This window comes from Sparus aurata, chromosome 3 (genome assembly GCF_900880675.1).
Source record: "Sparus aurata chromosome 3, fSpaAur1.1, whole genome shotgun sequence".
NCBI lineage: Eukaryota > Metazoa > Chordata > Actinopteri > Spariformes > Sparidae > Sparus > Sparus aurata.
In genome coordinates this window covers 1,018,895-1,032,762 of record NC_044189.1, presented here as the reverse complement: position 1 = coordinate 1,032,762, position 13,868 = coordinate 1,018,895, and the positions used below count along the sequence as shown (strand labels likewise).

At 38.3% G+C, this 13,868-nt stretch overlaps 2 protein-coding genes across 3 annotated transcripts in view; both read left to right on the top strand.

Moving 5' to 3' along the window:
• Window positions 1–13,868, top strand: part of LOC115577177 (contactin-5-like) — a 134,764-nt gene that overhangs the window by 75,924 nt on the left and 44,972 nt on the right. The window lies entirely within an intron of this gene.
• LOC115577401 (hepatocyte cell adhesion molecule-like) lies at window positions 10,592–13,772 on the top strand. Its single transcript, XM_030410414.1, has 5 exons — window positions 10,592–10,670; window positions 10,869–11,147; window positions 12,026–12,277; window positions 13,134–13,207; window positions 13,347–13,772. Exons 1-4 carry the CDS (start codon window positions 10,610–10,612, stop codon window positions 13,181–13,183), a joined length of 642 nt encoding a protein of 213 aa, XP_030266274.1. The 5' UTR covers window positions 10,592–10,609; the 3' UTR covers window positions 13,184–13,207; window positions 13,347–13,772.

Here is a 13,868-nt window from a genome sequence, read left to right as displayed (position 1 = left end):
AAGAAACAAGCCTCTGATGGTTACTATCCTGCATTCCAGTTAGTGCATGTTTAAGGTCTGGTAAACAAAGCTAAGAAAGGTTCTCTGGAGAACCAATTATTGGGGGTTCAGAGTTAGTATAACCCTTGATAATGGTAGACCCTCTCAGGGCCCCAGGAGGGACCTAAACGGTCCCACCAGAACCAAAAGTTTTTCTCCTACAGGTACAAGCTGAAAAATGGTTCTATGGAGCACTTTTATTTCAAAGTTTGTGACCACAGAAAACAAATTACAGGAAAGTACTCATACATGACTGTTTTTACATGTCTTATGTTAATAGTATAAATCAATCAACATAAACAAATAGTCAATCCACTGAGATTCTGCACACTGCACTCATTAAACCATTCATTCAGCCTGCGGAGGAATATCGGACTCTGATGATTGTCATGTGCTTTGAAATCTTTGTTTTCTTTGTTTTCCTATGTTTTGATGTGTTACACTCACTGTCAGCAGAAGATGTCAAATGTCAGACATGACAGAGCTGATAAAATCATGAGAGTAACGTAAATCAGCCGACGCGCAACTCAGTTTATTTGGAAGTTAGCCGTACATTTTGTTAAAGCCTCAAAAACATTTTTAAAACCAACATCTTTTATCAGCAGGACCATTAAATATAAAGTTTCTTGGCTATATACAGCATATAGTATAGTATAAGACTGAAGCTAAAGCTGTGGCCACTGAAAGCACAGTCCTCCTTGGCAGAGGTTTTAAAATGCAGAGCCAAAACCACCAGAAGAGACTGTTGGGGTGTGCGGGACTTCCAACAGCTCCGTCCACCAGACACCTGTGAGGAGACACCACAGGACAGAGCAGCAGATATCACAAACATAAGAATGAAAGTAGCAAAACAACAGCTGAACAATATAAAGTGTATTTTAACATCAGATGTAAATTCTTGGTCCAGAGGTTTCTAGAGATTGTACCTCTTGTTTCTGTGTGACGGAGGATCAGACGTCATTTTCTCTTTGTGTCACTCGTCGCTTCTGTTCCTGTCGAGCTGCCAAAGACAGAAGACGAACATGGGGACGACATTTTAATTTATCTCATAAACACTTAGCAATTGATGTCATCAAATAAATAAATAAAACTCCAGATGACATGAACACTGAAGCAGCTCTGATCTGTGCTGCTCAGTCTGATGATGTTTCACCAACAGGTGGCGCTGCAGCAACATGATCAATTTAAATGTCTCTAACTCAGTTTTCACATTTTGCACAATTCATGTTTGTACAGAGCTGATGTATAAAACACTGTGAGTGCCTGCTAGTTAAAAATGTTCATGACTTTCAACAAATTAATATTATGATACAGAAACATTTTCTGATGCACAAAACCTCTGACTGATCTAACTATTTTCACCTTCTGTCCAGGCGGTGGCAGTGATGCTGATCATGATGATTAGATAGAGTCCTCCAATCACCAGTCGGACAGTTTGCCACAGGTGAGGAGCAGCTGGAGGAACAGGAAACATTCACACCATCATCCATCACCAGTTACTATAAATGTTCAGCTTTTCATTTCTTTGTCTTGGTCCAAACAATATCACTGTTATAAGCACACATAGAAACAGACTTTATCTCAACATGATGCATCTTCTTTACAGACTACAACAACCAACAACACTCATCTGTCCTGTTGAAACATCCTTTAGAGGAACTCGTCTAAATCTGGTCAGTGATATAATTTGTGTCAACTGTAGCTAAATGTCAAAGTTCAGCAAATATTCATCTAGTAGAAGATGATGAGGAGGAGGAGCAAGGGGACAAGGATACCAATCACCAAAGTGAGAGGTGGTCGATGGTCTGCAGGAGCGACTGGAAAACAAAGTAAGAACTGAAAACTCAGTAAGACTTGGTAAGACTTCAGATCATCATTGTAGACCTACCTGTGCTTGATGATGGTGATGTTGTAGTAGTTAGTTTCATCGTAGTCGGCTTCATAGTTGTAGTTGTCTTCTTAGTCGGCTTCTTAGTTGTAGTCGGCTTCATAGTCGGCTTGGTAGTCGTAGTCGGCTTCGTAGTCGGCTTCGTAGTTGTTGTTGGTGGTGTCGTTGTCTTTTTTCCTTGCAAGTGGGGCAGAAACAAGATTCAGTTCAGAATGTAAATCCCAACAAATTTATAAAAATGTACATTAAACAAATCCACAATACATTAATGACCACTAAAAATCTTAATTCAGAATATCTCTTATTACCCTTTAATGTTGCTCTGATTAGTAACTATGGACCATTGAGTTGTATTGAGTTTAGATATAACAGAAATTAAACGTGTCAACAGTCGATCATAAAGAACTTGTGTTTAAATGACCTGACGCTAAAATCGCAAAAGATAATTCAGACATGTTTAAATCTTCTAAATCAAATTGAATTAATACTATAGTCACGATTACACTGACCATATGCTGAATATGTGTAAATATCGAGTTTTCACATTTTAAATTCACCCTGAAGGCACATGAACAACAACAGTCTTTCAGGAAAACAGCCGGTGATTTAACATCACACAGATGGTTCTGTTTAATATTGTTGTTATTTTTAGTATAATTGTATAACTGTCATATGAGAGCACTTTGAAATAAAATGGTGAATAATATGTGATTAAATTGTAAGTGACTTGATGTAAACACAAGTTGTATTGCTGTAGCTGTGTGTAATTTGGTGGTTTATTCTTGTTGATATCTTGAACATGAATCCTGTGAATCTTACATATTAAAAGTCATCCATTATATTCAAACATAATGTGAAAAATAATGTGACAAAGTCATCCATCATATCTGAGACAGACTTCTTTCATTATTGTGGTAATTTGTTCTTGTAAGTTGAACTTGCATTCAGAGCACGTCGCTCGACTTCCTTCATTAGACCACAAACTTTAATTTTAAACCAGTGTCAAAAGTTCACTGACTGCACTGACTCTAGATCTGTGTCTGTTTGAATAACTGCTCCTCATGTCTTCTTGCTGTTGGTTTTTATTTGTGTTTGAGCTCTTTTAGATTTCATCAACATAAAAACCTGTTTTTAACTTCCTGTTCTTGATCTTTCCCTTCTTGCCTGTTTGTCTGGTTGCTGTAGTTGTCTCAGTGTTCTCTGCTGGTGTTAATGCTGCAGTTGTTGCTGCTGTTTGTCTTCTTGTTGGTTTAGCTGCAGTTTGAGTGGTTGGTGTTGAGTTATTTTAGGTGAAGCCTCAGTACGTTCAGTGAGAGACTGACGACATTTACACTGCAAACTCAAAAACGTCTTCACCGCAGAGAGAGATGAATCATACACTCACACTCAGAGGTATAAAAAGTCTTCTGCCTCTCTGTGGTGTGAGTTTCAGCAGAAGTGTTTTCACGACATAAAGCAGTTGATAGCAGAAGAATACTTTTTAATTTAGCATTATTGAGCCTTGTATGAACTCACCTGTCTGCAGGATCTCTCTAAAGGAAAAACAGACACTTCTCTCCAACACTTCAGCTGAGCAGACTGATACACAAGAAAACTAAAAAGCTAATTTCCTAAAATCATGAAATATTCTTTAAAATGATGAATATTTGACTCATATTTCTTTGTTCCTCTCTGACTTCTTGTCTCTCACCTCTGTCAGATGTGTCACCTTTGATCACGGTCAGGTACACAGCAGGTTTTCCATCACAGTAGTAAAGTCCAGAGTCACGAGGCAGCACGAATGTTATAGTCAACGTCTTGCTCACAGGGGAAACATAAACCCGTTGGTTTTGTTGTACTTCACGACCGTCTTTGCTCCATGTTGGAACACCTGATCTTCCAGCATCATGAGGACAGTTCAGAGTGACTGTGGTCCACTGCGTAGCAACAAGTCTGGTTGTTCCTGTACACAACAAACAAAACAAGAAGAAGTACCGCCATAAAATTATCACTCATATGCAGGAGAAAGTCATTGGAGATTTTCTCAGAATAAGAATAATTATTATAAATGATAATCTAAAATATTTACATTCTAAGTTTTATTTTCATTATTTGTGTCAAGAAAACAGTGCTATGAAAATATTTTTCACCTTTCACCTTTATTTACTAATAAACCAATTGTTGCTGTTGTTCATGTGTTGTTACAAATATTACCATATACATATTTCCAAAAAATCTATCTATAGTGAAATCTGCAAACTGTCTTTCAAATACAAATCAGTATATTACCAGCATATGATCAAACTGTACATTCATTATTCATTGAAATATATCTTGAAGCGAAATAACAATGAATTGTCATTTGTTGTCTAATAAACAAGTAGTTTCAATGTTTATTACATTTTTTAAGTATGGTTTAAGTCTGTTTCAATATATTCTTGTGTTTTCATTTAAATTATATGCTGCGACCAAGTTCCTCACTGAGGGTTTAGAGCAGATAAATTATGAAACCTGTGATAAGAATAAACACAAATATAGTGTTTTAAAATGTTCGCATGCACTGACACATTCAAAGGTTTCAGTCACTCGTTCACTATGTGAGGAGCTCAGTTTGAATGTATGTATTTATGTCCCGTATGGTTACAGCTGCACTGAGATGGCATCACAGAGCAGAGATAGTTCAGCAGTTTTTGAAAATGTTCAGATCAAAATTGCATTTTATTTCATTTTTAGTACATGCATTAAAATATTCATAGATTAAAACCTTTACAACTGCCCTAATTGTTTCTCCACTATAGTATCAGTGAGAAACTGTGAAGAATTCATCCCCTAAGAATCTACTGTGTTGATGTTGTTTTTATAACATTTGAAATGTATCATCTCATTAAACTGCAATAGTATTTTTGTTATCAATGTTTAAAAACATGATCGACATAATGAGAATTGATGTTGAAATAAGAAAAGAAACAAAGTGTGATGTTACCTAATGGGATCACCGTCAGCTCCACTGCTGCTGCATTATTACACAAGTATCTTCCAGAGTCTGACATGTTAACTCTGCGAATGTAAAGTGATTTATCTGCCTGTGAACTGTATCGTTTGCCCGGGTCAGGAATGTGTTTCTTGTCCCAGTTCACACCAGCTGTAAGAATGTCAACTCTGTGTCCGTTCGTCTCTCTGCTCCACGTCACGTCACCCTCCACATAGTCAGGACAACGCAGAACGACCAGCTGCTTCTCCTCGACTGTTTCATGTTTTATTGCTTCAAATGAAAAGAAGTTTTGATAAATATGAAGGTTCACATTTTATTATTATTTCGTTATTTTTAATAGAGTTCATTGCTGTTGAGTTTTCCGATTTAAGACAGTTCTATCAAATCCCAGTTTAGCAGAAAAGCATGAAGCTAACTGATCAGAAATGTATTTTAACAGATGAGTAACTGATTAAGTTCTAAAAGTTCTTACCTGCAGTGACGTTACAGCCCAGAACAAAGACGATCAGGCAGCTGTAGATGTTCACCCTCATCCTCACAGAAAGAGTGACAGAGTGAAGTCCGAGCTCTGCTTCTGTCTGCATGGGAACAGGAACTGTGTGGTTACAGACAGTTACAGTACATTTTATGGTTGATAAACACCCACATTTACTAATGTGTTAAGATGAGATCACACATCTGTCACCAACAACCTGCACTGTCTTCATAGTCGAAACTTTTAGACTATAGACTCTAAGCATCACCAGGCCTCATTGTAAAGAGCAGCCTTTTCCTTTAACATGTCTTTCTGTGGTTGTTGAACACACATTTTCTTTTGTGCATTCATCTTCCACCAACAACAAACACTGTGTTAGAACCAGAAAGTATTCTGTGTTTAGTTGTAGAAGTGGAACAAAACAATCTATTGATGCTCCCCAGGCACCTTTGGCGTACCACAAGGGTCGGACCACTGTTTTTAATTATCGCTTACACAACAATCTTCACAAAAAGGCTGCATGCTTCAATCGCCATAAAGGCTGGAAATGTCCACAGATCTTCTTTAATAGAACATGCCGATCTTCATTTGCACCACTATTGGTTGCTTTATGAAGTTAGGTGTTGGTGATGGCAGCGAGTACAAAACATCAGAACAGTGATGTCTGTATTAGATTTGAATGTTGTGAAAATGAGTGTCACTATGTAGGAAGCTGAACTATTGAACTTTTGTCTCCCCCTTGTGGCAGTTAGGTTTCTCTGCCATACGCTCTACATAGTTGCTGTCAGAGCTTCCCTCTTCAGTTTATTTTAGCTTTTTAATACACCAGGACATCTACACAGACAAAATATTTAAAAACTCCTGTTGGGAGGTGTCGAGGAACTGAGATACTGATACACAGTGTTATATACAGTCTGGCGGTATGGTGGCGCAATGGTTAGCAGTCATGGTACTCTGGGCATGACTGTGGCCCACTGGTCTCCCAGGAAGGGTTAAATACAGAGTACCAATTTCACCTTATTGTTCATTGAATGACGTGATCAAAGAAAGACTCCTAAAAGAATCAAATAAAGATTTCTTCACAAAAACAACATAATGAACCCCAACTGTCAATCAACACATGTGATCCTGCCAACGACGTCAAGTTTGTGGTGACAGTCTGAAAAATAAAGAGCAGTAACAAGAAACCTACTTTCTATACATTTATTCACAGCTTTAGCAAATGGGCTGTTACAAGACTGTCTCAACCACAGGCTCTTGCTTAGCTGGAGCTAGACCTCAGCTGCCTAAGTTATAAGGAGCTGAATTAGATACAGTTTTGTATTGTCTGATGCCCTTTTAAAGGGGCACCATGTAGTACTGGAAAATAAATGTTAAACAAGTTCTTCTCAGAGGAAAATATGGTCCCAGAACACTGTTTGAAGCTAGAAAAGTGTCAGTGTCCGCCACATATAAACAAAGTCAAACAGTATAAAATGTGTTTTAAACTCTCGCCAAAATGCAACCTAGGCTTTCTTTGTGAATATATATGAGTCAAACCTTTGTGTAAAAGCATAATTACAACGAAAGAGGCACTTTTAAGATTTATCGTATTTTCATTTTCGGGTGAAACTCATTTTCAATCGAGTGCTGCGGGCACATTTACGATAGCATCAAAATCTCCATTTTTCAAACAGTAAGAAGGCTCGACACATCATGAAACTTTGCTGGTAGTATCACCAGGGTCTCTGCACATGAACACAAGCATTGAGAACATTGTTTGTGCACACAGAGTTTACTAAAAAGAACATTTTTGAACAACAGCAGTTGCTTGTTCTGCTCGCCGCCTTCCTGCCAGCAGAGAAGTGTCAATCTCAGAATGTGACGTAACATGGAGGACAGTTAAGGTGGAACTACTGTCTTCCAGCAACAGCTATCCACGCGATATCTCACGTGACTTTTCCGGCTTTGTGGTCCAAACAGTGTTTAGAGGTAGATAGGTGCAGTTTGATTTGCGGCCTTGAAGGCCAGCACCATTGTCTGGAATCGGATACAGGATGGAGGAGAGGGGTCACATGGGAGAATTTGGGTAGATTGAAAACGAGGTGATACCTTGGCAACGGTTTAGGATTTGGGCTGTACCCTTTGTGTGGAAAGACCATATCCTGCAGATGTTGTAGAGGGCAGATCTGCAGGATTGGGCCACTGCAGTGATGTTGGGGGGGGGCTGGATAGTCTGTTGTCGCGTGTTACTCCCAGGTTTCTTCCAGTCGATGAAGGCGACACTGTGATGTCCTCTACAGTGACTGACAGGTCCATGTAAGGGCATTATTTCCCAGGGATGAAGAGGAGTTCAGCTTCATGAATGTTGAGCTTGAGGTGATGCGCAGTTGTCCAAGTGGAGATGTCAGTTGGGTGTTGTCTGTTGTAGGAGAATCCATGTGATGTGATTGCAGAGCCTAGTGATCTAGTTTATAGTGAAAACAGAAGTGGTCCTAAGTACTGAGCCTTGAGGGACACCAGTTTCCAGAAAGCAGGGTATGGAAAAGGAGCTATTCCATGTGACCTGAATGGTAAAGGTGCAATTTGTCAGGTATGATGTGAACCAAGTAAGAGCATAGTCAGCAATGCCAAGTTCAGCTAGGGGATTTGGTGTTTGACTGTGTTAAAAGCAGCAGATAGGTCAAGGAAAATGGGGACGGAGAGAATCAGTCACTGTGAGGTTCTGCTGCTTATAAAAGATGTTGAACTTGTTTTCCTCTGAGAACAGCTTGTTCGATATTTATTTTACCAAAACTACATGGTGCCCCTTTAAAAGGGCATCAGACAACTTAAAAAAACTCAGCTCCTCAGAACTTCGCAGAAACTGATGTCTAGCTCCAACTAAACATGAACCTGTGGTTGAGACAGTCTTGCAACAGCCTATTTGCAAGAGCTGTGAATAAATTCACAGAAAGAAGGATTCTTGTTACTGCTCTTTATTTCTCAGACTGTCACCACAAAGTTGGTGTTGTCGGCAGGATCACATGTGTGGATTGACAGTTGATGTTCGAGTCATTGCATTTAAGCTCCCAAACAAAGTGTGTAGAGAAAGTGGGACCTGAAGCCCAAGACGGGGCCAAGACCCTGCTGTTGTTCCTGAACTACCAGAAAGAACAGGACCAAACAACACTGGCTGCACAACTGAGGAGGCCGCTAGAGAATCTTGAAGCCTTCAAAGTCACTGAGCTCATTAGAAAGAGGAGAATAACATATCTAAATATTTAAATTTCTCACTCTCCCTGCATTAACCATCACTGTTCCAAGACTTTTGAATAAACATTTTACTCATATTTAAACACTAGTAACTATAACATAGATTGTTAAAATGACTGATGGACACAATAAAAACTGAGCTCTCCATAAACCTGACTATGAGTAATATTGTCCTGTGCAATATTTAACATTTTATTTGTTATTTGTTATATATCTGGTTAAAGTGCAATAATATGCTGCTGAATCTTATCCTTACCAAGACTAGTCATCATTATATCTTTTTAAAACTATTCATACATCATTCAAAACTGTTCTTGCTGTTGTTTTTATAACATGTGATATCAGTGAGAACATGATGTGAGCACCACCGTTGTTTCTTTGCTCTCTCCTATCAATGAAACAAGCAGTGGTCCAGCATCTTGGAGTCCAAGCCTTTTACAGCTATCCTGTAGTCCCTTTTGATCAGCCATTTTGTTTGTAGTTTTCCTTTGTCCGTGCCATGTGGTGCGGTACTTTGAACCCTAGCCACCATTTTGCTTTATTTCTTCCAGCATGAACCTTCATGCTGTCTATTTAATATTGGAGAAGAATGAATGTTACCAACCTCTACTCTGTGGAGGACTCCAAAATCCTTCGCCCACTACAGCTGTTATGGTAATTTTTGTTGTAGTAAAGTTATTTATTAATCAGAATAACAAACTGACAGTTTAGTACATTTTTATGAGGCTGATTTTGTGAACTGGCGATCTCTTTCCTTCCTCAAGGGTGGTGCCATGAGGTAATCTAATGAATATTTGAACTTATTATTTATCACAATTAGTAATTATCCCTGATAATCATTATATGATGTTGATAGTCAAATTCAACCCCAAACTCCCTATTTATGATGCATGAAGCACTGTATATGGTGCCCCATGTGAAACACAACCGTCAATCATAAGAAATATCAATTTCAGCATTTTATGGCCAGTGCCAAATTTGAGCTTCATATCTTGAATCATTTAGCCAAAAGTCCTAACATTTAACCCCAATAGTCTACTACAGGAGTAGACATTGCTTTTTACTGACAAACAGTTGCAGTATGGTGAGGATCGATTATGATCTTCCACAGGCAAGCAAGCCTTGAACGGGAGAGAAAACTCCTAAGAGCACATAATAGTCTCCTCCATGAAGTTCAAATGGTTAAAAAGAAAGCCAAGCACTATTTAGGTGACCTGCACTCAGCAGAGTTAGATCTTTTTTCACACAAGGAGGAGTGGTTAAGGATTAGGTCATAATGTTTTTCCCCAACACTCTGATTCACACTCCTCCGTTGATGGAGGGTTAAGTCTATATATGGTCTTGTTGGTGTGGATGGGTCATAAAATGCTTCACTTCAATGTTAATGTGTATCGTAATGCACTACGTGGTGTATATCTTTAGTTATAAATATCTCAAATATTATGAGTAGCGTTTTACATTTCTCCACTACCGCTAATATAAATATATAATAACATATCAACCTTTAACACTTTGGTTGGTAATATTTTTGTCCGGTCTTGTCTGGTCTACCTACATATCCACCTGCCCAGGAATTAATGCAACTCCATTGTTTTGCACCCATGTGATCACACATTGATCAATTGAGTTCACTAAAGGAAGATTTGCGTGTAGGCGATAATTAACAACAGTGGTCTGAGACAAACCCTCTGTGGGACACCAAAGGTGCCACTGATGGATTATTTTGTACCACTTCTACAACTAAACACAGAATACTTTCAGTGTTTGATGTTAGCGGAAGATGAATGCACAAAAGAAACGTTCCACTACGAGGAGAGTGTAGGTGGTTTGTGACGGATCTGTGATCTCATCTTTACACATTAATAAATGTGTGTTCATCAACCATGAATAGACACTGAAATTTCTGAGAACACCAGTCAGTAACCACACAGTTCCTGTTCCAATGTTGTACATAAGCAGAGCTCAGACTTCACTCTGTGAACTGAATCTTTTCTGTGTGAAGATGAAGGTGAACATCTACAGCTGCCTGGTCGTCTTTGTTCTGGGCTGTAACGTCACTGCAGGTAAGAACTTTTAGAAATTAATCGGTTACTCGTCTGTTAAAATACATTTCTGATCAGTTAGCTTCATGATTTTCTGCTAAAGTGGGATTCGATATAACTCTGACATCATGAAATCCAAGAGCACTGAAGTAAACTCCATTTAATGATAATATTAATAAGTGTACTTTCATATTTATCCAAACTTCTTTTCATTTGCAGCAGTAAAACATGAAGTAGTCGAGGAGAAGCAGTTAGTCACTCTGCCTTGTCCTCACTCTGTGGAGGGTGACGTGACGTGGAGCAGAGAGACGAACGGACACAGAGTTGACATTCTTACAGTTGAAGGTGACAGGGACAAGAAACACATTCCTGATCCAGGCAGACGATACAGTTCCCTGGCTGATAAATCCCTTCACATTTTCAAAGTTACCGTCTCAGACTCTGGAACATACTTGTGTAATAATGAAGCAGCTGTGGAGCTGACGGTGATCCCATCAGGTAACATCACACTTTGTTACTCTCCTTGTTTAAACATCATGTCGATCATGTTTTTAAACATTGATAACAGAAATACTGTTCTACAGTTTGTACAGTTTAGTAAAATGGTGTATTTCAAATGTAATAAAAACAACATTACCTACCACAGTAGATTTGATGCAGGGAGAAACAATTTGGGCAGTTTTAAAAGTTATTGATTTATTTGTATCTAAGAAGATCACATCAGCAGAATATATTTGAGTTGTGTCACAGCCAGTGTGAGTTATTCTCTTCACACAGCCACTGAATTTCTCCTGAATATGAGTGATAATTTTATGATGGTACATTAAATGAATCTTGTTTGTTTGTTGTGTACAGAAACAACCAGACTTGTTGCTCCAAAGTTGACCACTGTCACTCTGAACTGTCCTCTTGATGTTGGAGTATCACATGTTCCAACATGGAGCAAAGACGGGCATCAAATACAACAAGATGAACGCGTTTATGTTTCACCTGTGAGCAAGACGCTGACTATAAGACAGCTGCAGCCTCGTGACTCTGGTCTTTACTACTGCCATGGAAAACTTGCTGCATACGTGATTGTGATGGAAGCTGAGGCATCTGACAGAGGTGAGAGACTGCAGATATTTAAGTGGTAAATAAGAATAAATCCTCTTCTTCAAACAACAAGATGCAGATATAACTGTGGACACATGCACAGTACTGTAAATGTCTATAATGTACAGTGCAGTCTGGAGAGCAGGTTTACTGCTGACTGTGAATAAAGGTTAACAGACTATAAATCAAATCTCTTCACACAGCCACTGACTTTCTCCTGAATATGAGTGATAATTTTATCATGGTACATTAAATGAATCTTGTTTGTTTGTTGTGTACAGAAACAACCAGACTTATTGCTCCAAAGTCGACCACTGTCACTCTGAACTGTTCTGGTGATGTTGGAGGATCAGCTGTTACAACATGGAGCAAAGACGGGCGTGAAATACAACAAGATGAATATGTTTATGTTTCACCTGGTGGGAAGATGTTGACTATAACATACGTTCAGCCTGGTGACTCTGGACTTTACTACTGTGATGGAAAACCTGCTGTGTACCTGACTGTGATGGAAGCTGAGACATCTGACAGAGGTGAGAGACAAGAAGTCTGAGAGCGACAAAGAAATATGAGTCAAATATTCATGAATTTAAGGAATAATTCACAATTTCGGGAAACAAGCTTTTTACTTTCTCTGTGTGATCGGATGATTAGAAGTGTAAAATATCATTTTAAAAACATGCAATAAACAGAAAAACTGTATCAATTAAAGAAAATCAAATAAGAATATAGAAATACATTTCAAAAAAAGGAGAAAATATATATAATTGTGTTCATATCTGATGAACACACACTGACAGTCTTGTCTGAAAAGGGGGAGGGCAGAGCAACTGTAAGATTAATTCAAGAATAAGGATTAAATATGATAATCAGAATAATTAATAATGTTTTCCGTTCTTTAAATTTAATCTGGAGAAAACGGAGAAATGGCAGAAAGTCTGTGCAGGTGCACATGTTGGTGGAGTTTGTGTTTCTCACCTTCACAGCTCAGGATTTTATTTTATTGATGTGAAATTATTTAGTGAAAATAGGTTTTTCATTAACTTTATAATTGTTTTTGTATATTTATTATTTTCACTGCTTGTTTTATCTTATTATTTGTTGTTAATTCATATTTTTCAACACGAGTAAAGAACTCTTAATCTCATTTGATTTGATTGAAAGTTGATATTCAACTAAAGTTTGATTGATCGACTGATGATTTATAATCTTTGAACGGCCACATGGTGGCACTGTTGCTACTGTTGGATCTGTTTCTGGTCCCAACTTTCTACCAGGCGTCACTGAACCTGAAGAAGTGTTTATAAGATATTCTGCAAACAAACTAAGAAGTTAATACAGAAGTTAAATTAAAATGTCGTCTCCATGTTCGTCTTCTGTCTTTGGCAGCTCGACAGAAACAGAAGCGACGCGCGACACAAAGAGAAAATGACGTCTGATCCTCCGTCACACAGAAACAAGAGGTACAATCTCTAGAAACCTCTGACAGAGGAATTTACATCTGATGTTAAAATACACTTTGTATTGTTCAGCTGTTGTTTTGTTGCTCTCATTCTTATGTTTGTGATATCTGCTGCTCTGTCCTCTGGTGTCTCCTCACAGGTGTCTGGTGGACGGAGCTGCTGGACGTCCTGCACACCTCAACAGTCTCTTCTGGTGGTTTTGGCTCTGCATTTTAAAACCTCTGCCAAGGAGGACTGTGCTTTCAGTGGCCATAGCTTTAGCTTCAGTCTTATAGAATAATATTTGGTGTATATAGCCAAGAAACTATATATTTAAAGGTTCCTCTGATAAAAGATGTTGGTTGTAAAAATGTTTTTGAGGCTTTAACAAAATGTACGACTTACTGTTCACTTCAACAAATTCAACATTTTCCTTCTGTAGCATGAAGAGTATTCATCTTAAATTAACAAACCAGACAATGAAATGAACCTTTTAACCATTTCTACCTCGAGCTGTTTGTTACTGAAGTTATTTATAAGATTAAGAATTCCGTTAAGAACCATTTTGGTAGAAAAGCTCACTGTTGACTGTGATGGAAAATGTGTTTTATGTATTTCAAACTGCTCAGTCTTTGTCCTACACTGTGTTGCTTGGTTAAAGGTGCATTTTGTAGTTTTTGTG

Excerpts from the sequence above, each read along its gene's own strand:
- LOC115577401 (XM_030410414.1), top strand. The coding sequence starts at position 10,610 with ATGAAGGTGAACATCTACAGCTGCCTGGTCGTCTTTGTTCTGGGCTGT. Across the intron at positions 10,671-10,868 it reads GGGCTGTAACGTCACTGCAG|CAGTAAAACATGAAGTAGTC; the intron begins GTAAGAACTTTT and ends TTTCATTTGCAG. Across the intron at positions 11,148-12,025 it reads GCTGACGGTGATCCCATCAG|AAACAACCAGACTTATTGCT; the intron begins GTAACATCACAC and ends TGTTGTGTACAG.